Source organism: Lissotriton vulgaris, unplaced genomic scaffold (assembly GCF_964263255.1).
Source record: "Lissotriton vulgaris unplaced genomic scaffold, aLisVul1.2 SCAFFOLD_1773, whole genome shotgun sequence".
Classification (NCBI taxonomy): Eukaryota; Metazoa; Chordata; class Amphibia; order Caudata; family Salamandridae; genus Lissotriton; species Lissotriton vulgaris.
This window is the reverse complement of record NW_028254130.1, coordinates 357,975-385,060: the sequence shown is the minus strand read 5'-3', so window position 1 is coordinate 385,060 and position 27,086 is coordinate 357,975. Positions and strand designations below refer to the sequence as shown.

Sequence of the window (27,086 nt, the reverse complement as noted above, 5' to 3'; positions counted from 1 at the left end):
ATTAAGACAATATTTCCGTCTTTTAGTTTATATCGTAGCGCTTAGTGAAGCGCTGGGTATTGCCTTATGTAAGACCTCACAGTAGATGTCACAAGTCTCTAGCCCATCTCAAAAATGTAATCCTTCAAAGCCAAAAAGATCCACACCTCGTACAGCTCCTGTGCTGTAGCACTTAGCAACTCCTGAGCATGCTTCATGGCGCCGCGCCGCCATTACTACAAAAGTCAATAGATTAAAAATAAAGTTAAAAAAAATAATTGCCTTATTATTTTTATATAGCCAATAGCTCTGCATTTCACTAATGCGAGACCTATTGCATTGTAAATGTTTGTTTAATGAAAGTAATCTAAGTGTCCACTAGAAAGATTTTACTTCAAAGAGCTTTCCACATTTTTATGCCGTGTCCTTGTGTAAAAGAACCTAGCTGTAAACCGTGCCCATGGCACCTTCTGTTCAGGTAACCCTACTGAATGAATACAGCTCTCAGGATACACAAGCAGTCCCGGTTCTAAGGGGTATGGGGCAGGTGGGCCTGGCTGTCCTAAGAGGAAGCTCAGGCCACCCAACCCTTTCACAAGTGGAAAGAGCTCAATTTGCTTGTTTTTTTAAAACACTTCACACGGGCCTGCAGTCCCACACTCAGCTCAACTTGCAAGATAACAAGGGGATCGTTGGGTGATGTAAGACCCTGGGGACGGGTGTGAATTCAGCAGGGTTATCCCATTCCTCCAGAAAGAACATATGAACAGCAGGGTATCCCCCTGTATCACAAAAGGAATAGCAATAAAGGGATGTGTCCGAAAGAATCTGAGAAGGATGACCAAGAAAAGACCAGAGCCTCGGTGAGTGGCTTAGTTTATGTGTATCTAAGCTTCCCAGCATGGCAGGCAAATAGCTGAATCAATCCGTTCCTTAAGAAGAAGAAAAACCTTGCAGATTGTAACCTGGAAATACGTTAAACAAGTATGTTTTGCATTAACAAAATGAACGTTGGCGATTTCTTTCTTATGCGCATTGTTTCCAAAGCTGTGTGTGTCAGACTGGCTACAAAGATTTCTTTAAGTGCTGTCTGCAAAGGCATGCGCGAGGAAGGGAATAGCGCTATATTTGTGGCTTGCATTGTACCACTCTATGCTTTAGGGTGGTAGGTTTCTGTTGGGAGAAATGTGTAGGCACATTGCTTGTTATGTTATGTTATGTTACGAACTTTTGTATTGCGCACAGCTGCCCCAGCTAAGGGGCGTCCTGGCGCATGGCAAGTAATAAGCAACACCTACAGGGAACATAACAGAAGAGGAGACAAAGGCAAATTATTCGAACAGGAAAGTTTTTAAAGCTTTACGGAAGGTTAAAAGATCAGCAAGCAACCGCATCGCAACAGGAAGAGAATTCCAGAGCTCGGCCGCTCTAACCCGGAAAGAGCGGCCACCGACCCGACACAGCCTGTATCGGGGGATCACCGTAAGGGCTTGGCCCAAAGATCTCAGGGACCGGGTAGGCACATACCAGGACAAAAGGTTCGCAAGAATTTGAGGGCTCCCACCCCTCAAAATCTTGAACGCCAAGCACAGCGCTTTAAACTGAATTCTTGCCCTGATAGGCAACCAGTGCAGTGATCTCAATGTGCCGGAGACGGAACATGTTCGGGGTAAGCCAACTATGGCTCTCGCCGCGGCATTCTGAACACGTTGGAGGCGGGTAACCTCTGCCACATTGGCCCCTACCAAGAGCGAGCTGGCATAGTCCAGGCGAGATAACACTGTAGCCTGGACTATCAGCTGCCTGGTACGATGGTCGAAGAACTTCAAGACGGGACGCAGCGACCGTAGTATACCAAAGCAACAGGCCGCGGTTCTCTTCGTATGGCCCACAAAACTGAGGGAGGGATCCATCCATACTCCAAGGTTCTTTAATTCTGTGACCGGAATGGGGCCGGCCCCAGCTCCGCAGGCCACCACCTGTCCCCCCATAGTTCCGACCTCCTACCGACGATCATGATCTCCGTTTTCTTTGCGTTGAGCTGGAGACAGTTGTTCTTCATCCAGCTCGCCACCGCCCTAAGTCCACTCTGAAACCTGGGGGCATCCCGGTCCGCATCCCCGCTGATCGTAACCGCTAGCTGAGTGTCGTCGGCATATGAGACCATGGTCATGCCCCATTGCTTGACGACCTCAGCCAGCGGTCTCACGTAAAGATTAAACAACGTGGGACTCAGCGAGGAGCCTTGCGGCACCCCCTGTTTCAAAGGATGGAATTGGGACTGGAACGGTGGGATGGCAACGCTAAAGAAACTATCGTCTAGGAAGGACCGGAACCACTGGAGGGCCGAACCACTCAGCCCAATCTCCTCCAGGCGATGCTATAGGATGGGATGCGAGACAGTATCGAACGCGGCACTCAGATCTAATAAAACGAGCGCCGCTGTCTGCCCCGCATCCATCACCATGCGAAGATGTTCAGCCATGGAGAGAAGGGCGGTCTCCGTGCTGTGCCCAGCACGGAACCCGTTCTGGGTGGGATCCAAGATGTTAGCATGGATGAGGTGGGGCGAGAGAACTTTGTTGACATGGGCCTCCAACACTTTAGTCGGCCACGGGAGCAAGGAGATAGGCCGATAATTCTCAGGTTTCTCTCGATCCAGGGAAGGTTTCTTTAAGATGGGAGAAACCACCGCCCGCTTCCAGCTAGTGGGTACAGTGCCTGACTCCAACGAGATATTAATCAAGGAGTTTACCGCGGCCCTGCCCACGAACGACTGATCTCTAAAAAGAGTCGGTCTGAGCGGGTCAGCGGGGGACCCTGATTTAACCTACTGAGCCAGGAGGTCAAACCCCTCAGATGTCAATGGGGGCAGCACGTGCAAAGAGGTGTCTCCATAGGTGTTAATCGGAGACTCAACTGGAGGCCCTGTATAAGGGAACGTCTTATAGATGTTTTGGACCTTTTCCAGAAAAAACAAAGCAAGAGCCTCACAGTGAGTGGTAGAGCCAGTCGTCGGGGCACAGGCTCGCTTTGCTATAAGATCCTTCATCACTTTAAAGATGGTTTTGGAGGGGTTAGAGCTGTTGCCGAATTCAGCAGCGTAGTAAGCTGCCCGCGCACGGCAAACCGCCCGATGGTAAGTTTTGACGGAGGCGAGATAAATAGCTTTTTTCCCGTTATCGTACGCCTTCCGCCAAGCCCTCTCCGCTCGCCTACAACTACCCTTGAGTGTACGTAAGGCGCCATCGTACCACGGACTTGAGTCCCTGGAGCTGATCTTACGAGCGGTGATAGGAATAAGGGCGTCAAGCGCCTTGGAGATCCAGAAGCAGAACCTATCGTAGCCTGTGTCAACATCCACCAGAGATTCTAAAGGCTCCGCGGCGAGGACACGATGTAAGTCCTCTAGCCGTAATTTACTCCAATGCCGTCTCGCGACCAACTTAGCAGGGGGAGTAGTAATCATTCCCGGCAAGGGGGTACAGATGGCAACCAAAGAGTGGTCCGTCCAGCCAAGAGGTGTAACGGCGGTGACAGAAGCGTCTGCCATGTTGGTAAAAAACGGATCTAAAGTATGGCCACCTGAGTGAGTAGGCTGCCTAACCAATTGCACAAGCTGAAGGGCCTCCAAGTCAGCAAGAAGACCGCTTACCGTAGGGATGTTAAGATTATCAAAGTGTAAATTAAGGTCTCCCAAGATGGAAAAGTTGGGACAACCTACCGCCAGAGAGCTGACCACGTCGGGGAAGGCAGCTCTAAACGCCACATCGCTACCAGGGGGGCGGTAGACCACCATCCCCGAGAGTGAAAAATGTGAGGTGACCAGAATCTTAAACACCGCACTTTCACACCCCACAATGGTCAGCCCAGACCAGGTACAAGTGAAGCTGGAACGCATGGCCAGAGCGATGCCCCCTCCCCTAGTAGATCGATTAAGGGTAAAGACAGAGAAGTCAGAGGGGAATGCCAGATTGATAATAGCCGCATCGTCATCCTTCAGCCACGTCTCTGTGATGGCCACGATGTCCGGGGCCTCCTCCTGTATCAGGTCAAACACGGCCTGATAATGCTGCACCAGAGACCTGGCATTAAGACTGAAGATGCAAAGGGCATGCTCAGGGCGATTGCTGCAAAGAGCGACCGTAGGATTTTCCTGTACGATCGAGATTGGAGGATCCAAAGTCCACCTGCCGCAAGCACAATGATAAGGGCCAACTAAAGGCGGTACAGGAGGAAGACTGCAACGTACAGTCGAGCGTCCAATATCCCGCAAAGTTTCGCTAGAGTACACAAACATGGCAGGGAGTGCCGCGACCACCACTCAGAAACAACAGGTGCCCGCTGAGCCCTGCGCGCCCTGCGCGTCCTTAGCGCGGACGGGCGCAGACGGGCAGGACTCAGGCACGACTCCGGCTAAGCGACGGCGTCCCACTGCGCGTTGTCTAATTTGTTTCTTGTGGGAGAAGAGAGACACACTACCAGCAGGAGGGAGGGGTGCCGAAAGGGGCTGAATAGTGTATAGCGGTCTTGTGAAAGGAGGGGCAATGCTGCAAAGATTGCTATCGCTCTCCTGAACTGCATATGGGTCTGATTTGGGAACATTCAGTGAATTTGTGCGGTAGAAAAAAGGAAAACATGGTGCAGGTTTATTCTAAAGGTTTATATAAATAAGCAGGTACTTTTAGCAAAGGCACAAACAGGTTGTTGAACGTAAAGAGTTGGAGTAGCTGCTTGTATTTTTAAAACTTACATTTCGCAGTGCATTTGCGCAAATTGAATGTGCAAGTAGGGAAGGGGATGGCAACGCACGCTGGTTTCAACCTCTACTGTACACATGAGGCAGGAATGACATGGAGAAGTACATCTCGAGTGCTACTTGAGCAAGCAACGGAGTGGGAAGCATGGCAGGTGAGGCAGCAGTAACACAACGTAGACATTAAGAGGCGGTGGGAGGAAGAATACTTAAATGTAAGCAGCTAGGGCACTGAAGTTGAACACAAACAGTAACAGTAACAGGGCAGGAAACCAAGAAAGAAAGAGTCTCCCAGAGAAGAGATAAAGAACCATAGCGGAATGAGGCAGTGCTAAGCCCCTGCTCTGTGGAAGGAACAGAAGAGACAAAGGAGAGACAAAGAGGCAAGACTGACCACCAGCAAGCAAGGACTTTTAAAGGACACTGACATAGACAAATATAAAGCACTTGCAAAAAAAGGGGAAGAACTTGATGTACACATACTGATTACAGCAGGTCTCGAAGAGACAGTGCATGCACTGTCTAGCTCGACCTAAAAAACTGTTCTACTAGTTCCACATGTTGCAGCAGACACTTCTGCCCTCAGTGTTCTACAGATAGTTAACTCTCACTTTTAGTAGCTGTAGATTCCACGGCTCACACTTACTTCCTAAGGGGTACTCTACTCTTATAGTTCCTTAGACATTTAACTCTCACCTTCGGGCGGAGCTAGCCGAGCCAGCAAATGGCCGCTTTGTGAGGGAGATACTGCAGTCGCTGCGCAATCCTGCAAATATCCTGAACATACAGCCTGCTATCAGTCACAAACTTGACGGAATCCTGTGTCGGAAGATAGCAACAACATGGTGTCCCAGTTAAGGTGATCCTAAATGCCCCCGAAAAGACTGTAAACGGCTGGCGACTCTGAAGAGGAGAGAGGCTTAGGGGTGCCCGTGAGTTAAGGAGGGTCTATAGCCAAGTGACAAAATCAAAATATGTTTATATGGAGATCATGGTTGATATAGCTTACATATGAGATTGAGAATGGAAAGTCCAACTATATATAGATAATCTTAAACAATCAAATATTCTCATTTGATTTTATTGGTATATATTATATATATTTATCAATTCTTTTAAGATTTACATATTTTATATTCTTTTTGTGTTTTTCTCTTCTGTTTTCTTTTCTTTTATTATAGTTGTTTTTCAATATAGCAAAAGTCAGTTAAAAGCATACTAGAAAAAATATACATAACCAATAGACATGAGACTGAACAAAATGTTGAAGGCAAAGCGGTAGATGTCACAACGCGCGTTTCGGCTCTTGAGCATTCTTTAGGTTACCGTCTATTGCTAAAAATTTGTGCGAACTCAAACCTAATTCTTGGCTAGGATGTGACAGGTCAGTCGATATTTTGGGTTTCTTGATATCTTCAAATGCAGGTAGATGAAAGCGAAAACCATATATGTTGTAGCTGTCAACGGATGGGGGTGATATCTAGGAATCACTAGATCAGTTCCTGTCCGTTATCTACAGTTTATTGGCACTGGGGGTAGTATAAGAATGAACTTGCTGGACATGAAAATAAAGGATGTCTATGAAGTTTCTTCACACCTTTAAGTTATGAGGCAAATGAATGACGGGGATAAACGATAATAGCATCAAAGGAATGGTTCATTATCTAGGGATAGCCAGAGAATTGCTTCCGGGAGTTGGGATCTGTGTAATAATTAACGTTCATATTGCCATATCTGCTGAGAATGGCTGAAGGTTTCTAACTCCCGGTATTTAGAAGAAACGACCGCCTGTGACTGAGGACGCTGGATACAAACACATGTTGCAGCAGGCACTTCTGCCCTCAGTGTTCTACAGATAGTTAACTCTCACTTTTAGTAGCTGTAGATCCCAGGGCTAACACTTACTTCCTAAGGGGTACTCTACTCTTCTAGTTCCTTAGACATTTAACTCTCACCTTCGGGCGGAGCTAGCCGAGCCAGCAAATGGCTGCTTTGTGAGGGAGCTACCGCAGTCGCTGCGCAATCCTGCAAATATCCTGAACATACGGCCTGCTATCTGTCACAAACTCGACGGAATCCTGTGTCGGAAGATAGCAACAACATGGTGTCCCAGTTAAGGTGATCCTAAATGCCCCCGAAAAGACTGTAAACGGCTGGCGACTCTGAAGAGGAGAGTGGCCTAGGGGTGCCCGTGCACATGGCCCGCAACCCCAGTACTGAGATTCTGGCCGGCGCAGCGATCGAGTGAGCAGAGACGCTTTATCAGTCCTAGGAGCGCTGGGCGGACTTAGCTCCCCGACTTGTCCTACAGTGCAACCTGTTCTACATACCAGCTAGAGGGGGTGAGGAGGTCTTTACTTCTCGCTCCTGATTGGGTGGCAGGAGCCACCTGACGTGTGCCTCCAGATCACTGAATACGATCTCCCGGAGACGCAACTGCGGGGTGTGTATCAAAGGACCCCACTGCAACTCGCTGTGCCTGCGGCAGCCACCAATCCTGTTGGGCACTCGGTCCCGCCAGCGGGCGGTACAGAAACGCCTGAGACGGTCTCTTAATATCTAGAGGCCTCTTGAGTTGGGTCTTTGATGGCACACTGTTGCGGATCCCCCCTCAGGTATGGTAAACTTTCTTCATTACTGAGCGGGGCTGCAAAGGACTGCAAAGAAAAAATGTAATGTGAGGCGGCACATACATGGCGCAAAAGGTGAGGATGGCAAACGTGCACATAAAAACTGCACAACTGAAAATTGGCGCCTCTCCCTTCTGATCTGGGCCTAATCCTACGCCAGTGGGCCTCACATTGACTACATTGATTGGGCCACCAGGGGCTGAACTGACTGCCTGCGCACGCGGCTTACCCATGGGGTGCGCTTGAACAGCGGGCCGTGCTGTGGTAATGCTGGGGGCGGCTGCGATGGCGCTCTGGGACACAGAGAAGGGCCATCTCTCGCCAAGGGGTGAAAGAGTGTATTCGCCGCACAATACCTGGCCAGACCATTATTGTCCTTCACCACTCATCTAACATTGCGAACTTGGAAACAACTGGTCACTGCTGTGGAGTGCCGAGTGATGAGGATCCCTGGCCCATGCAAAGACGTGGGCTAACAAAACAATTGACTGCCCACAATTTTGTAACAATGGGGAAGCCTGACAGGAATCAGCTTAAAATCCATTTTGACCAAGCGAAGAAGGCAGCAGATAGCAGCGGAACAGACCAGGCATCAGCCCAACTGCCTGCATCGGATACGGGCTCCCCTGCCGTTGTGGGCTTACAGTCCATGTTCACAACGATCCAAGCTACCCTGACAAACATCGATGGGAAAATTGACTCTTTGACCTACAGAGTTGATCGCATGTCTGAAAGACTGGACAGACATAAGGAGCGGATCGATATGGCAGAAAGGCGAATTTTGGACGTGGAGGACGTGCAACGCCAAACAGAGACGAAACAGGAAAAGTTCGACAAGATGCTCACAGCTCTTATGGAGAGATCCGAAGATTTAGAAGCGAGGTCAAGCTGCAACAATCTGCGCATTCTGGGAGTGGCAGAATCGACAAACACGGGCAATATGGAGCGCTACATTGAGACTGTTGGTGACACTGTTTGGGCGTGAGACTTTATCGGAGGTCTTCATCATCGAACGGGTGCACAGGTCCCTTGCTCCACAACCACCTCCTGGGGCAAAGCCGCACCCGATCACAGCTTAACTATTGAATTACAGAGACCGAGACACGGCCCTCAGGAAAGCCAGAGAGCTTGGGAACCTCACACATATTGGGATGAACATATCCATTTACCCGGATTTCACGCAACAAGTACAGGAAGTACGGAAAAAAATAGTGGCAGTTAAGAAGAAATTACGCGACCAACAAACTCCATATGCAATGATTTACCCAGCCCATCTCCGCATCACAGATGGGGGGAAACTGTGATATTTGCCGATCCTAAAGAAGTGCTCAAGTTCACACAACACAAGAACTCTCAGGCACCGCGCAGGAGATCACCCAGAGGAGAACAGGACGAACAAGGGAACGCCTCGGATGTTGAATAATATGAGAGGCTACTGTTATCTGCACACTGCTGACACATTTCCCATGAGTTGCCCTCGTCTACGGCTGGCATGGCCATAGCGGAGTGCATCTCACAACCTCCTGGTTTGTTGTCCTCCTACTGAATATGATTGGGGCAAAATACGTACATATGAGGGGATGCTTTGTTAAAAAGCATTTGCAATGCAATAGGTCTCGCATTTGCGGAGTTTGAGCTACTGGCTTTGCAAATGAGAATTCATTTTATTTGTGTGTTTTGAAAACCTGCGAGGGCGCACTTTGTACTTATAGTCATTGCTTACAAGATGCAAGGCTGCCAACAACTGCGCTTCTTTTACTGCCACCCTTGCTTCTCATAAGCAAGGACTAGAAGTACAAAGTGCGTGTTCACGCACCGCTTGCAGCTTTTCAAAACACATAAACAAAACTACATGTGTTATGTCACTTACATTTGTGTGGACACTCATGTATTCAGACTCACCTACGCAGGATTAGCAGTAGTTTCTTAAAAGCACTACATTTTTCTGCCAATACCTTCACGTCCGCCCACTTATGCTTGCGTTTTAGCCCTGCTCCGCACTGTCTTAAGTATAGACACACACACTCGAGCACACACACACACATATATACACGACAGACAGCACACACAAATGATGCAAACACACACACTGCTACAAAAAAATGCAGACACGCACCAGTGCCTGTCAGGGGGTCACTGCTGGCATCCACACGCAGGTCCTGCACGTCCCTCACTGGTGCACACCAGGGTTTGCCGATATATACCGTGCATTGTATGTCGTTTGGCGACACAGCCCTTTCTCTGCACATTGTAGGACAGAAATGGGGGTTGTGCAGGGAGTGTGGTTTCTTCTTTCCAACAATGGGCGTGCCCCGGTTCTTTCGGAGTAAACACAGACTAAGCGCTTCTATTGTTAGCGCCACGAGGACTTGGGCCTGCTCTTCAGGTGCATGACACATCTGCTTCTTGTGCACTCCCTGACAAAGAAGTAAACCCCCGGTTGCTGTTACTGAAGCCTCGAAGGATCACGTTACCGGCCACGTGCCTGCCAGCAGTGAGAGGCGCTTTGTGTGGCCCTACAGAGCCAGGACCCAGCACAAGTGAGGCCGAATGGGGCCTCCGGGCCTACTCTGGCGATCATTGCATTAGATTGGAGATACTTTTTGTCACACATATCTTTAAACAACGTACATGCAGTCTAGGACTGTTGACTCAGGGCGCTTATGCTTCCACTTTAGAAACCTGTGTTTGACTTCATGACCGCAGGTTCAGATGCTAGAGGGCCTACTAAGATGTTCATCCTTCTGAGGCCGATACAATGAGCACAATTGTTTAACTATTAATAAAATACAGCTATTTTGTGTGAAGGTGCACTTAAAAACTACGTGTTATATCACTTACATTTGCGTAGACACTCCTGTATTCAGACTCACCTACGCAGGATTAGCAGTAGTTTCTTAAAAGCACTACATTTTTCTGCCAATACCTTCACGTGTGCCCAATTATATTATATAAGTATAGACACACACACTCGAGCACACACACATAGGTACGCACAGATACACAGACAGCACGCACACTGCACACACAAATCACACACGCACAGACACACTGACACAGAGAAACGCAGACACGCACCAGTACCTGTCAGGGGGTCACTGCTCGTGTCCACATGCAGGTCCTGCACGTCCCTCACTGGTGCACACCAGGGTTTACCGTTTGCCCATATATACCGTGCCTTGTCTGTCTCCGAATGTAGCTGCGCCTAGACTCATGCACTCTGCTCTGCTTTTTGGACAGTGGCAAACTTTAACCCAATTGACCAGTTTCTACTGGTATATTGCCCCGTTAGTGGTACGGAGGGAGGGAGGGCGGGCACCCACTGCAGTGCGCGCTGTATCAAAATACACCCACGGCGAAGTTACGTGCAAAAGTTACTCAGCTCTTTTACGTGGGACCCTGGCAGTCTACAGGGTGTGCGTTTCCAAGGGGGGTAGTGCCCGCTCTCAAGTGACGCCTCCTGCGCCACGGTTTAGCACTGCAGGAGGTTGTGGAATCTCTAAGACATATATCCTTCACTAAGTGCATGTTTTGTAAACACCACCACACACTCATGCAGGGGCCACTGAGCAAAGCCGAAGTCGGGGCAGGTCAAGTTGAAGGTTTGTGCAGAACCACATGAAACAAAAACACCCACACACAAGGATAAGCGAGAGAACTTCAATGCCATTGGGAGATTCGGTATCCCAACAGTCTAGACATTTTTGTAAACTACTGCACGTGGGTGGTGATGTACTTTAACATATGTAAATGCTGTAACAAAAAGCTATTGTGATTGGGAGCGTTTGTGTGCAGGGGCGTAGGAGATACTAAAATTCTGGGGGGGACAGGGACAACCTTGTGGACTTTCCAGTGACCCTATACAAATCAACGCCCGTTAAACAAATACAATTGCATACTTTCGAAGTGAAATATTGAGAAAAGCAGGCATGTAGACACAGTTTGCAGGTATGCTTTATTGTTATTTACATTCACATAGTAATCAGACCAAATGTTAAAAAAACATGTATATGAATCTTGCATCTTCCTGCACTATGCAAGCAAAGGTCACTGACTTCGGGTGAGGGCGTCATGTTTGTAAGCGCATTATGATTTGAAAAGCACCTGCTGCTGCATTGCTGGTCTCCAGCAATTTTCAGGCAACAATAAAAATGTGAAGATAACTTTGGTGATTAATGATCTTTATTGAGAGAGATCAGAGGTTTGTCTAGTGGAAGTTTTGACTCATGGTAAGGTAGACACATTGGGTTAATATGCCTGCTGCAAAGAATGTGTACCACGCAGATCACAAAATGCATATCATGTAAATAGGTCAGTGAGTTACTGCTTCTGTCTGAGAGATTATTTTGGTATTTGCAGTTTATAAGTTAAAATCCTAACATTGAACAGTGAGCTATTAACCGTCATCAAAGAGCTGCATGAAAACTTCAAGGTATAGATTAGAACATTATGATTTTTCCCCAGTCTTTCCTTATCCTAAAGTTGGAAAATGGGTTCATTAGGATAGAAATCAATTCTGATTATTAAAGAGAACCCCCCAACCATGGTGTTATGTTTTTAATTCTGAGTTTGTGCTTCTTTAGTGTTGCAAAGCCATCCTGTGCCCTCCCCAATGTTTTGCCGACTGGTACTGGTGGTACCTGACTGACTGACACTGGCCTCTGCCTGAACAGGCACAGGGCCAGTGCTATTCTGAAAGAGACACTTAAAGATACTGTGAAACACCTACATACACTAGGGTGCACTATGGATTAGGGTACCCCTATGATTGGCAGGACCTCTCCTATAAGGCCCTAGTTCATAATAGGGCAGGGAGATTAGAACTACCTTTAAGTCCCTAGAATATAATAGGGCATGGCAGTTTAGAGACCAGCAGCCCTTTCTGCGTTTGCATGTGTGCACTGCTGAAGCCTGAGGTCAGTTTAAAAGTAGCCCTCTGTTGTAGGACTGCTTTGAAAAATGCAGATTGTGCCCAAACTCGACTTTTGGGTTTGGGGAACTTATAAATTGATCAACTACATATGCTGGGGCAAAATTAAGTTAAGTGGAAAAATGTTTTCAAGTTAACTATGGCTTATCATATTTGCCACATAATACATAATCTGCTGAATAATCTAACAATTTGACCCAAAACAATTTTGTAGCTCAAACGGATCAAAAATTACTAAAAGAAATGTGACTTATGTTCTGTGAAGTGCAGGGCCCTTTGCAAAGGTTGACTGGTCACCTTTCCCTCTGCTGCATTTGTATGTTACACAGGTACTAATGAGGCAAAAGCGTTGCAGAGGCTGTTAGTATGTATAAATATGTTAAAATAATAAAGGATCATAAAATGCACTAATCACACTGCAGCATTTTTATTGTTGCATCATTTAGTCAACACTGCAACATAATTTTGGCCTCCATTGCTGCATAATTCCAGTGGCCCAAAAGAAGGCTGCACATGGTAAAAGTGTTTGTGCATGAAGCAGAGACCATGAAGTTTGCAAACTTAAGGGCTGATTACGAAGGCAGGCGGACTTCAGTCCATCCGCCATTGAATCGGGGAATGAGACCGCTGGCCTTCAAGGTGGCGGCCCCACGATAGGCATTACAATGCAACCGCCACTATGGCGTTCGCTGTGCCTAGTTTTTACATTGCAGCAGGTGCTGCTGGCTGCATCATCTGCCGCAATGTAAAAACTGACAGGTTACATATATCACTGCACTAAGTGGCAGACACAATGCGGTGCCTGCCACATGGTGCAGTGATATGTAGGGGGGCTTCTTAGATGCCCCCCAGGTCCCATATCTGGGGGCTGGGGGAAAGGGGCCGCTATGGGCCTCCAATGTCCCTTTCCACCAAAATGTCATGGTGGGTGAACTGCCATGGATAGGCTGGTGGGTAAGGGGTATGGTAATCGTTAATGTGGTGCCTGGTAGGTACCACCAGCATTGTAGGAACCACGAGCCCCTCCTCGGCACTGGTGGGCTCAAGGAGCCAGTCAGGTGCGTGGCGGTTGGTCTTTCCGACCACCAGGGAACCACCCGCCATTGTAATATGGTTGGCGTAGATGCAGTCACCGATGGCGGTGGGACCGCTACTGACGGGGTGATGTGGCGGTTCCACCTCCATTATAATTACCCTCTAAGTTTGGTGTGCATGCAAATCCTACATTGCCAACCCCTGGTAAGTTACACCACTACTGCTGAAAAAGGCCAATGGAGGTACCAATGGATGCGGTGGACTGGCCTCAAGGGTCTTGAGACCTCAGTGACAGTCACTGTCAATCTAAGGTGTGCTTCTTCGTATGCCTGCTTGCAAGACTGGAGGTGAACTGCAGTATGGATTGTGGTGGACAGGCCTTCAAGGTTAACTCACACTTGCCACCGTTAGGGTCCACCTGCGGGTGCTAAGACACCAGGGCTTCTAAGGTCGATCGGTCCTTCTAAGGTGTAGCATCGGAATGAGCTCGGTCAGGAGTGCAGTCTGGTGGACTGGTCATGAAGGCTGAAAATGGTGTTCCAGTTCCAAAGTTGGCAGCTCTGGCCAGAGTGCCACATCCTCTCCCACACTGAACACCATAGTGCCCCACTGAGAGAAACTTGCACTGCCTTCAGCTACAACTCAATTGTGCTGCAACTAAATTCAAATTATGCACTAGACAACAGTAAAATGCTGCCTCAAAAAAAAATGAAGAACATCCTGAAAAAAGCAAACACTCATAAGGAATGCAAGAATAAGCAAATCATGTGAAATGTATTCATGAACAACATAGTTACCTTAACAGTTTTAAACTCATTATTCTGAAATGTAAGTGATTTTTCCTGAAAAATTCAGGACATGGCTAAAGGGCCAGGAAGGGACCTGTTTCAATGTCCATTGCTTATATCCTTTTAAAATGTAAGCAGTTTGGTTTAAAAAAATAAATCATATCCCCGAACACAGAGCCGCAGTACACATTTTATAAGCTGAAATAATTAAAACAGTTGAAAACGATCATATTAAACATTTCCACTTCACCCATCAACCAGGTATTGCAGTCCCTTTAGGAATGGTGCACTTCCCCACCCTGGGAAAACAATGTTGTTCAAAGAATGAAGAAAAAAGAAAGCGCTTTCACTGGCAAACTCTGTAAAGTGGTTCTAATGTGTGTGGGTGTAAAGAACAATCTGTCCTGTCTGCTGACTACTCTGTATTGCTTAATTTAGGTATTTCATTTTTTTCTCTCCGTCCTGAGGTTTTTCTTTGGAATTATAAAACGGTCAGTAAATGAGGAAATATCCAGCCAAAGTGTCCGCCTATTTTGGGTCCATTTCACAGAGAAACAAATAAAGAAAAGATGATGCAAGAGAGAGTACATAAGAGCTCTTGAAATCCGAACTTAAGCAGGAGCGAGACAAAGCAGAAATGGGTATGAAGGAAAAGAGAGTTTTTTTCCCCTTCTCTGCCCTTCCCAGAACGCCGAGCCTTCCTGCAGCATAACAAAGAGCAGGGGGCAGGGGCCTCTTTGACTCCAGGCAGGTCAAGTGCAGGGCCATTAGGTAGCGCTTTCACGCGCTAATGGCCCTGCCACAGACAGGAGAGAGAGGGGAAATTCTTTGTCCCCTCGCCCCCCACTCTTGTCCCCCGTATCCCCACCCACTCCAAAATCTGGGGGGGATAGATCCCCCGCGTCCCCCACACTTCCTACGCCCATGTTTGTGTGTAGTAATGCCCTCAGCTGTGGTAAGGCTCCTTTATCGTGGAAATTGTCCCAACTTTTCCCGAACGTGTTGCTCTTTGATAAGTGCGTGCGGGGACGCTTAGTTGTTATGGATAATGTTTTGTGGGTCTGTCCCTCCGTGCGAGCCGGTGTTGTGTGTATTGGTATCTGACCAATTTAAGAAAGCACGAAGCCCTGGGAAAATAACAGACGCTGCATGTAGCGCTGACTGAACTGGAATCGCTCAAGGCGCTGGACTACCCACCAGCCACGTGAATGACCCGGTGTCAGGCAGTTGGGGGGTTTCTTGTGTGAGGAAAGTGGGAGGGGAAACAGAAGGTCATGTTCAGCAACTTAGTAAGGGGCTCAATGTCCATAACAGCTGCAAAGAGGGAAGGAAGGTCGGGCATCTCTGTATTTTTAACATAACACGCTATGTTGTAAAATAAGCATTCTAGCTGGATGGCCATGTGTTTTTAAGCTGCATCTTAGTGAAGCGCAGACCAAGCGTTGACAAGAAGCGCCTGCTTGGTATAGGGCGAAGATAGAAAAAACTGACTCCGTGGAGCCGAAGTGGGGAGGGAAACCGAAAGCATGCAATGCACGTGCTGCCAGCCTCCGGGGACAGGAGATGTGCAGTGCGCGTGCACATCTCCTGTCCTGTCTAAAAAGCGGACAGGGTGGCAACTGAAAGTCCTCTTTTTCAATGGGAAACCAGCGTTTACCCTAAACGATGATGCTACCCAATGAAAAGGAGGGGCGGGGCTTTTAGGACCCTTTTTACAACAAAATCTCTCGTAGGGCGTGGCTAGCAGCTTCACTGCTTAAGCCACGCCTCTACAAGACCTAAAAATGTGGACACCTGTACTATGGACAGGGCACCGGTTCATTGGTACAAGTGGCAGACTGTGTTGCATAAGATTGACTCTTTAAAGCAACCCCCCAGGTGACGGTGTTACTGGGGTATCCGTCTCCCACCACTCTGTGTGAACCACAATTAACTATTGTTTTATTGTGGGTTTGTTTGGGGGGTAGGATGGATGGACTGTTAGAAATAATCTGGGATGGCTTTGGCGGTTGGGGTCTGCTGAAGTGGGTGTGGGAGGGGGGTTGGGGAAGTTCTGAGTTGGGGAATGTTAATGTGATTGCACCGACAAACCAAGCAAAACTCATCTCTACCACAACCTTTCACAGTTGTGACCAACCTGCAGATTTATTCAGTGTATCTCAAGATGGGTGAGAAATATAACTGCCTGACATGGAACGTCGGAGGTTTAAACACTCCCCAAAAAATCAGATAGGTCTTTGCCTACTTAGATCGACACAATATTCAGATCGCGCTCCTTCAGGAGACGCATTTGACTACAACCTCTGAGGCCAAGATTGCTCTTAGATGGGCTGGTTATAAATTAGCTGCATCGTATTCCTCGTATGCCAGAGGGGTCCTCATTTTAATTAAGAGGGGCGTCTCCTTTAAACCCTAACAACACACACACGGACGTTGTGCCATGGTACATGGTAAGCTAGGTAACTCCCTGGTCACTCTGATTAATGTATATGGGCCCATAACAGATGAGCCGGAAACCTTTACACTTTTCTACACAGTTCTACGAGAGTGGCCTGAGGCGGCTGTTCTCTGGGGAGGTGATTTTAATACTTACTTAGACCCACACCTTGATTAATCGAGCCCATTTGGCCTGCGTACATCCAAGATATCCCAGAGTGTCAATGATGCAATAATTGAGTTTGGTCTCCTCGATGTCTGGCAGCTGCGTCATAGCTCAACTAGGGAAGGTACACACGCTACACCTAACTATGGCAGCTGGTCCAGACTGGACTATTGGCTACTAAGTGATGGGGCGAACGACTGGGTCAGGGAAGTTACTATACTACCGCGCACACTGACAGATCACAATCCGGTACGACTCACTTCAAATCGAGGGCAACATCCATCACCCTTACACTTGGCGCTTCAGGGCCCAGGCTCTACTAGACCCTGTTTACAATGACACTATCAGACAAGCCATGGAACAATATTTTACCATTAACACGGGCACTGTAGAGAGTGCAGCTACATTATGTGAGGCTTTTAAAGTGACCATATGCACACGGGTATGCATCAGTACTACAGCTGGCATTTTAAATGATATCCGGGGTCAACTTGAACACACCGAACATAAACTCGCAGAGCTAGAACTCCAATAAACAACTGCACTTTGCCCCGAAACAGAGCTAGAACTCCAATAAACAACTGCACTTTGCCCCGAAACACTCACTCGTATTCATGACTTACTGACTAAATACGACTCTCTGGTGGAATCGGAGATCCGATATAGAAGTCGTAAACACACAGCGCGAGCATAGGGCGAGGGTGGCCGTCCAGGCCACACTCTAACCTTTCAAACTAAAACACAGGAAGACCACCATCATATAACCAAGATTACAGATTCCCAGGGAGTGGAACATTATACCCCTAGGGGATCAGTTCTGCAGGTTCTACTCAGAATTATATGCCTCTCGGGGTGACACATCTGACCAAGACTTAGCAGAGTACCTATCAGATATAGCATGCTCTTAGTTGTCGGACAACCACCGGGAATACCTAGACCAACTAATAGATGAAACGGATATTAAATCTGCGATTCGCACACTGCCCAACCAAAAAGCTCCAGGGCCAGATGGGCTCACTGATGAGTTTTATAAGGAATATATTGATCTGGTTACACCTCCCCTACTAGAAATGTATGCGGAGGCACACAAGAATGGTGTACTGCCACCGTCCTTTCGAGAGGTGCTAATCATCACTCTGTTAAAAAAAGACAACGCCCTAGACGCCTGCAAATACTATTGCCCACTGTCCTTGATAAACTTAGATGCAAAAATGTTTGCAAAAATATTAGCTACACGACTTCAATCCCTTAGGCCCAACTTGGTCCTCCCGGATCAATCGGGCTTCAAACCTGAACGTTCTACATCACACAATTTGATGACTATCTTTGCCATGTTTCATGTTTTGGATCCTGCTCTGCCTGCTGCTGCAGTGATGTTGGACACAGCGAAGGCGTTTGACTCCATAGAATGGGATTACATGTTTCACATACTTAGATGCATGTGGTTTCCATTGTTATTTTCGGGCTGGGTTCGGCTATTATACAGACACATTCGCATTGGTACGCGTCGGGGGGCCTAATGTCTAAACCATTTAAGATACACATAGGCACGCGGTGAGGGTGCCCTCTATTGCCCTTGCTGTTTGCATTAGCACTGGAGCCTCTGGCATGCGCAATCCGGCAGCGCCATGGAGAAACAGCACTTAAGTTGATACACAGACCGGAGGGCATATCACTCTACGTCGATGACATGGTTCTGTTCATAAGAGATCCAACACAACATTTAGCGAAAGTGTTGAGGGAATACATCCGATTCGGGCTTTTCTACGGTTTGCAAATTAACTGGAATAAATCGATAATGCTACCCCTTACAGCTAATACACCACCACCGAGCATGGAATAATCTTTAGTGTGGACCACGGACCCAGTGAAATATCTGGGCATCTGGGTACACCGAGACCCAGAAGTAGTAATAAGAGAAAACTATGGCAGAGCCTGTGCCACACTAGACCAAGAAATAGACAGATGGAATCGTCTGCCACTCTCTCTGGCTGACCGCATTGACGTTATTAAAATGGTTATCCTACCGCGTTTTTGATATTTATTTAGTAATATCCCGATCAAGCTGACACAATATTTTTTCAAGGGGATTCAATCCTCACTACTTCGATTGATCTGGGAGGAGGGGGGGGAGGTGGTAAACAGGCCAGGGTGAGCTGGACCACACTGATGCTAGACTACACCCATAGAGGTTTCAACGCTCCAGATATTCTTATATACTTATGTGCACAAGCACAATATGCATGCTATTGGTTCGGACCGCATGCGTACACTCCACATGTTGCAGTAGAGAATGGAGATGCCAACCCTGTCCCAATATCGAGTGTGCTCACACACACAAGCAGAGGCACGCCCAAAACGGAAATAAACTCCATAGACACGACTATTGCTGCTTGGAAAACTATAGGCAACATTACTGACAAACTCCCAATATATGTGCCAGCAATGCCTATTGCACATCATGCAGCACTTTCAGTAACACAAGAAAGGGCTCACTCAGGGCGCTGAGGGAAGTGGGCATGGTAACTATGCAAGATATATTTCCAGACGGACACTTTCTCATGGCGGACGACTTAGCCCACAGTTCAAACCCTTCACTATTGTTCAATTTTACAGTACATAGACTGAGACAGGCGGGTAAGGCCCATAACATCACATAGTCGGCTGAACCGCCCATATCACATGCCTTACAGATGATATTGGTTGCACCTTCACAGTGTAAACTAGTCACAAAACTGTATAAAGAAATACGAATTGACAAGGTCCCCGACGCGGGCAGAAGGTTGGCTCGATGAAATAATAGCCTACACTCACCACTTTCAGAATTGGACTGGGAACACATTTGCAAACTGACTGGAGCCCTTACACCTAATGGAAACCTGCGCATTATTCATTTCAAATTCATTCATCAGACTTATCACACCCCGTTAAATTACATAATTGCGGCCTAAGGGAGACCAGCGCTTGTAAACAGTGCAGTCACTTCGATGCAGACTTTCTACATCTTGCATGGGGATGTGATAGAGTGAGATCATTTTGGGACGCTGTACTGAAACACATTCACAAAATGACGGAGACTTTGCTGCACTGTACTCCACCAATTTGTTTACTAGGTCATGTACCGTATTTAAAAGGGGCTACGCTGTGTAAGCTTGTGCGCATCGCACTGCTGCTGGCCAAACACAGAGTGGCTTTACATTGGGAAAGTAAACTGCCTCCAACTTAGCACTATATGCGGAAGATCTACAGGTAACGACAATGCCCAGAGACATTTGGGAACCTCTGCAAATATATCTGATAAGATTCACTGTTAATGATTAAGACACTTACTAATAATGATGTTAGGTATAATCCTGGATATCTGATAATGCAACTGTACATACTGCTGTAGATGGGTGGGTGGACATTACTTGAAATGCCAATAAACAGATTTAAAAAAACCTCTCACCTTCAGTAGCTCCACATCCTGCTGCTGACACTTCCCCTCTATCTCTTTGATCAGGTCCTGGTGGGTGGATTGCTGCTTCTCCAGTTCACTCAGTTTCTCTTGAATCTTCATCATCTTTTCCTTGTGTTCCTCTTCCAGTTTGCTAAGAAGTTGTTCCTTTTCCTTCTCCAGAAACTTCTTCAGAAATTCAAATGTGTTCAGAATCTTCTCGGTCTGCTTCTTGAAGATTCCCTTCATTACCAATCAAACAAAGCACACCATATTTGTATTTTTATAATACAATTAAATATATCACATTCTCACTACATATTTCACTGATGCTGGTTTCCAAGTCAACCATTTACCTACTGTCACAAACAGAACCATTTCCTTGGGGCAAGCGCTATGTGCAGTCAGTCAGATCCCACAACTACGTTTTTTTCCCCGCCTGCGTTCCCCAACATCAATTTGGCGAGTGTGAGTGAGAAAAATCAACCTCCGAGCGAGATTTTCCCAACTCAGGTGGTCGTATTTCTCAATGCGGGCGGTCGCGGAAGGTCGCTACCACTCGCGTTGAGAAACCTTACGTTCCCATTGAGAAAGTTGCTTCTCGTGCAGAAAATCTACTCCAGCAGCAGAACAGAAGCATCGCTCTCTTGCGCTGTGCATGGTGCCATTCACGTTGATTTTCAAGCGCAGGACCAACAACTGGCACTGAAAATCAAAGCAAACAGGCGTGATCAAGTGTGGTTTTCGGGTCACTGAACTCGGCGCAGGTTTAGTTAGGAAGTGAGACGGCCATAATGCTGTATTAAGGAATTCAAAGGGCTGATGGAGCCATCTTTAACCCAGTCATAGTATTAAAGTGAAATATGAAAACTGCATAGTCCACTGAGAAGAGTATCTGAACTACCAATAATTAGGGATCTGTAGGTAAGTAATCACAACGGTGATGGATAACCCATCCCCTGAAATATAAATTCCATTATATCCTATGGGATTTATATTTCAGCAGACGGGAAACTGACATCTAAATAAGGGCCTTATGTCCTCTGGCTCCAGATCTCTAGAGAATAAGCAATCAGCACACTCTGTTTTCAGTCCAAGAATGAGGAAGGGATAAGACAAAATAAAGCAGACCACAAAACAAAATAAATTAAAATAATGTGCCAAAGAATGTGAGTAAGCTGGAATGGTATCCCTAGGATTACCAGGTGCGGGAACACAATGCCCAATTGTATCAGAACCAGAACACTTGGGCTTTGGGGCCGACCCAAGGAAGAGAGGTTCTTCCGGCTTCCACCTGACCACCTTCTACAGCATGGTGGAGCATCAGACTCTCAACCTGGCCACATCAGAGTCTGCTCTCTCTACCCACACCTTCCTCATCGTCACCCATGACCCGCTATAGCCCCCCACTCACACTTTCCAGCTGCTCATAGCAAAAGGGCCCATAATCAGTGATACCCTGAGAAAGAATACCTGGCAATCTTGGGTGCACCTACTGTAGGGGCTAAAACCTCAGATGCCCATCGTTTGAGGGGAAGATACGCCCACTATCACCCACTCTACATAATGGGCACCTGTAATGTGGCACTTCTCAAGCACTAGAGTATTACCAACACAACACAATCATCTTTTCAGCACTGCATTCCCCGTTACAGCATATACTCCATATGGTGGCGCTGAGTTTAGCTGCTTCAGATGCAGCAAAAGAATACCAGGTCCTCGGTCATTAATATCAGAATGGTCAGTGTGCAAAAGAGGTTTATTAACTGCTTCTGCAGCCCCTCTGCTGCATATGTGACAGAGGAAAAGGAGAGACTATAACTTTTTCCCCTTCCAGGAGTCTTCTAAGTTCAATGTAGGCCCTGGTGGCTGTGAATGACCAAGAACAAACCAACTGAGAAGAAACCCTCTGCCCCACTTCTCCCCTGTATAGCCTAGAACATTTGACATGCACAGATCTGGAATCCCCAGCAACACTCATCATATATCAGCAAAAAGGAACCCAGGCGCTACCAACCTTGAACTTCCTACCTACCCTTCTTTTCCACGTGGTTCACCAATGGCATTGCCAACCAAACTTGTGTAAACTCATGCAAAGCTTTCCAGGCCACCGCAAAGCACCTGTCTCAAGAGACAACTATACAAGAACGACCCGCCCCCTTGCGCACCTGTCCCAACAACGAGACTGCAAAACAAACAAAAAAACACTGAAAGCTCAAGTTTGGGGCTTGGAGGCGGGCCAAAAAGATGACCACAGAGACTCCCAGCCACCAGTAACCAGGTCACCTGTACCGAAAATGGCTGCAGTGAGCCCCAAAACAGCCCCTATGAAGCAACAATGGGCTCTAAAATAGCCCAAATACAAAATGGCAGCCCTGGGCTGCACCACCCTCCCAATTTGCCCAGGGACGGACCTCCCTGTGGTTGGCTGCCCCAGAGACCCTTGGGAGGGATGGGTGCAGCAAAGACCACTTATATTGTGTGAAAAAGGCCGCTTTATTGAAGCAGGTGCAAATCACATACTTTACCCGGGCAATCTGCCTTACAAAAACTAAAACCTCACTATACATCAAATGAACTATAGAATATTTTACCCCCATACCTACTGTCCCACCCACATACCCCACCCCATAACTATCTCATTTGGATTGTAGTGCATTTGTAGTGCATTTCAAAGTTTAGCAACTTTAACTTTCCCCTACAGCCTGTGACTGCAAGTATTAACTTCTAAGCATCCAAACTTCCTATACTTAACCTATTGAACTTCCTGCCTACCTTCTTTTCCACGTAGTTCACCAATGGCAACACCAATCAAACTTCTGTAAACTCCAGCAAAACTTTCCAGGCCACCGCCAAGTACCTGTCTCAAACGCCAACTATACAATAACGACACTGAAAGCTAAAGAGTTGGGGACGGGGCAAGGCGAAAAGATTACCAGAGTCTCCCTGCCGCCAGTAAAAATTTATTTTTGCAGTTTTTTATCTGCTCCAGTATGGTTACCAACAGCACACCGATGATACAAGTGTGGCCCAGAGCCTCGCCTTAAGGAAGCATTCAACAACAGATCAATGTTTACCCCTTACAGTATGGCTGGCAAGTAGTCCACTAATGTTACACACGCTGACCTCAGTCTTGCTCTAAGGATCACTGGATGCATGCAGTACAGATCGCAATTGAATCTTCTGCGCTCATTTTCACAGACCGTGCAGGCACCAAGCAACAGATATTTTTGGGATCTTTATTCTTTTCCCCTTCCTCTTCTGGTTTGAGACAGATTTGTGTAATTTGCTTAGTTGATTACTACCAGTATTTTCAGCCGCCTCGGTGTAATCCTATGCACAACTACTAAATATTTGGTAACTTTCTGGCATGTACTCCTGACTTTATCTGGTTTGGCTGCTTTATACCAGCTACTGGTATATTGCCCCTATTGATTTTATTTTGAACATTGCTGATATATGTATATTGTTATCTAGGACTGTGGTAATTTAAACAAGCATTGCCAAGGACCCTGAGTCTGGCGTTGATGCATTAATTATCGAAATGAGTATTTCTGCATGCCTAGAACATTAAAGTTTTCCAATTCTTATTTACACTATGTCAGACTGTGTTTTAGCCTTCATCACAGAGTAAGTACAAATCTCCCATACCTCAAAAATATAACAGCGATACCCCCACCAAATGATAAGAAGCCTGGTTTAACTAGTGTCATGCGAGTATTATTGATTTCAAGTGGACATGAAAGAAGGAAGGTTGAGGAACACGCTGTAATGCATATGTTATTGAGGTAATACTAATTCTACAACTTTGCAGACACCTGAATACACCAAAATGGGCAACTAGTGACCACCTAGACCTCGGTCCAGGCCAGCACTCTAATAAGTAGCGCCGCGTGCAAGCGCCGCTTGCTGAGCCCTCCTGCTGCCTCCAGGGTTCGCGCCAGCAGCCCCTGCTCTCTGTTGCTCTGGTATCTTTTCTCGTGTGACCACATGACCTCCCTAGTGTCATTATCTACTGGCTATCGGTCAGGAATTGCATAAAATTCAAGACACTGTATGTTGCCTACAAAGCTTCCCGTAAAATAGGCCTGCAGTTCCTCATAAACCAGCTAGCCATTTATCTTCCTAACAGATCGCTCCTCTCCTTTATGGCATGTCAGCTAACTGTACCACGGACAAAAAACGTATCCTGGGGTGACAGACGATTTGTCGTCACGGCAGCCAAACTCTGGAACACTCTCCCGTTGGAGATCAGAGCCTGTCAGTCACTGCTTCTATTTAGAAAGAAGCTAAAGACCAGGCTGTTCAGCCAATAATCTTGCCCACCGATTCTGCAGCTGTCCGCAGCGCCGAGATGCCCCAGGGCATTTGAGCGCTTTATATAAATGTCAAAAATAAATAAATAAATATTTCCTTTTCGTGTGGTGTTTATTTTTTAGCATTTACCTTTGCCTCTGTTTTGCCTTGTGTTATGTTTATTTTTGAGCTTTTGGCATTTACTTTTGCCTATGTTCCCTCTGCTGCTGCCCCGTGGCCCCTCCCACAGCCTGAGCCCCGCTCCCGCCTCCCTACCTACAGTCACGTCCCCTCCCCTACTTTATGGCAGTTGCTGCGTGGTCGCGCCGAAGGCACACCTAAGGCAAGCCCGTTTGTGCCCGTCCGTGTCCCGACCGCGGCCAGCGCCAGGACCCCTGGTTCTCCCAGGCTCCACCGCTCCAACTCCTCCAGTCTCCACGCACTCAATCCTGGAAGGCAAACCGACTGCAGAAGATCCTCACCGAACACCACCCACAGACAGTTCTCATGCAGACCCTGCCATAGGTCCTACACCATCGACAAAGCCCCCATGACCGCAGAAGGCCAGAGTGATGCGCCCAATGCTGAAACATTGACATGCATCCTCTCAACGTTCGCTGGCTGCACTGCCACGCCATAGACATCTGAGACCTGATTGACACCCTCTCGCCCGATGTCGCCTTCTTCACGGAAACCTGGGCCAGCGCCACCTCTGGCCCAGACATCGCCACTGCCATCCCTGAATGCTTCAAGATCCAGGGAAAGGACCGCCCCCGCCGCCCAGGAAGAGGACTCGCCATCAAGCACAAGATCCCTCTCCGACTCTGCACCTCCAGCACGAGTGACCCCCCCACTCCAACACTTAATGCCTCCACTTCCTGATCCAGACCAGCCCCAGGACCACGCTATGAATCCTCATCTACAGACCACCAGGACCTCGCACCCAGTCCGCAGCTACCATTGCAGAGCTCACCGCACCTCACGGCATCGCCTCCACGGACTATATTCTGCTCAGGGACCTGAACTTCCCCCTCAACAACTGCAACAACCCCAACTACACCTCTCTCCTCGCCAACCTCGGACTGAAGCAGCTGGTCAACATGCCCACCCACAAAGCTGGACACATCCTTGATCCCATCTTCGCAGGAGGGACACACATCCGCTTTGGCCACACCACCCAGCCCCCTGGAATGATCACAACTGCGTCCATTTCACCTTCAACACCACCACCGCGCTCAACCCCGAACCACGCCCACCACGAAGGAACTCGAGCAAGGTCACAGAGGACCACCTCAACAGCACCCTCCTACAAAGACCCTTCCAGTGCCACAACCGACACCAACACCACAGCCAAAGAACTTCATTGCTGGATTTCCTGCTATGCCGACAAACTTGCACCCCTCCGCCGCCCCGCCAAACCTCGCCCTCTGAAAGCTACCTGGTTCACCATCGAACTACAAGAAGCCAGGCGCTCCTGCAGACACCTAGAGAAAACCTGGCGAAGCCAGAAAACCTCAGAAGCATGGAACAACCACAGGAGCGCCCTGAAGGAATGCCACCAGTGCATAAGAGACACCATACAGGCCTTCATAAGAGACAAAGTCCAGACCAACGCGACCAACACCAAGGAACTGTTCAACGCCATACAGCAGTTCGTCAAACCCCGCAGCAAAGCCACGGACATCACACCGTCACAAGAACTCTGCGACAAGCTCAGCTCCTACTTCCACCTGAAGAACAAGGGCCTCTACGACAACTTCAGCGAACAGATGCCTGACACTACCCCCCTCCCCACAGCCGCTGATAAGCCTACCACCATGACCTGGAATCCCACCTCCATCAAGCTCATCACTGCAACAATGAAGAAGACCCACTCAGGAGCACCAACGAACCCCTGCCCACCACACATATTCCACAGGGCCGCTGCCGCCATCGCACCCGAATTAGGATGAACCATTAACGCCTCCTTCAGATCCGGCGTCTTCCCAGATGGCTCGAAGAGGGCGGAGGTCAAACCCCTCCTCAAGAAACCAAAGGCAGACCCAACGGACCTGAAAAACAACCGGCCCATCTCTCTCCTCCCCTTCGGGGCCAAAGTCACAGGGAGACTTGTATACGCCCAGCTGACCTCTTTCATCGAAAAGAACTCCATCCTAGACGCCTCCCAGTCCGGGTTCTGCAGCAACCATAGCACTAAGACCGCCCCCCTCGCCGCCACTGATGACATCCGCATACTACTCAATCAGGGACACACTGCGGCCATCATCCTTCTAGATCTCTCTGCAGCCTTCAACACCGCCGCTCAGACTTCACGACCTGGGGATACAAGGAACAGCTCTCAACTGGATCCAATCCTTTCTCTCCGACAGATCTCAGAGGATCAGACTCCCTCCCTTCCTATCCGAACTCATCAAGATCAGCTGCGGAGTACCCCAAGGATCATCGCTCAGCCCCACACTTTTCAACATCTACATGTCCCCCCTCGTCGCTATCATCAAACAGCATGTGCTCACCATAGTATCCTACGCTGACAATACCCAGCTCATCCTCTCACTCACGAATAATCCTGAAGACACTAGACTCTGCTTCCACAAAGTAATGAAAGACGTTGCAGCCTGGATGAAGGATAACTGC

The 27,086-nt window shown here is 47.8% G+C and overlaps 1 protein-coding gene across 1 annotated transcript in view; it reads right to left on the bottom strand.

The window, feature by feature from the left end:
- The window catches only part of LOC147660659 (E3 ubiquitin-protein ligase TRIM39-like), a 100,000-nt gene that overhangs the window by 52,640 nt on the left and 20,274 nt on the right, over positions 1 to 27,086 (bottom strand). The window contains exon 3 of the mRNA XM_086951553.1: positions 20,169 to 20,399. Within this exon, the coding sequence (XP_086807679.1) occupies positions 20,169 to 20,399 (231 nt within the window). The remainder of the gene's footprint in view (positions 1 to 20,168; positions 20,400 to 27,086) is intronic.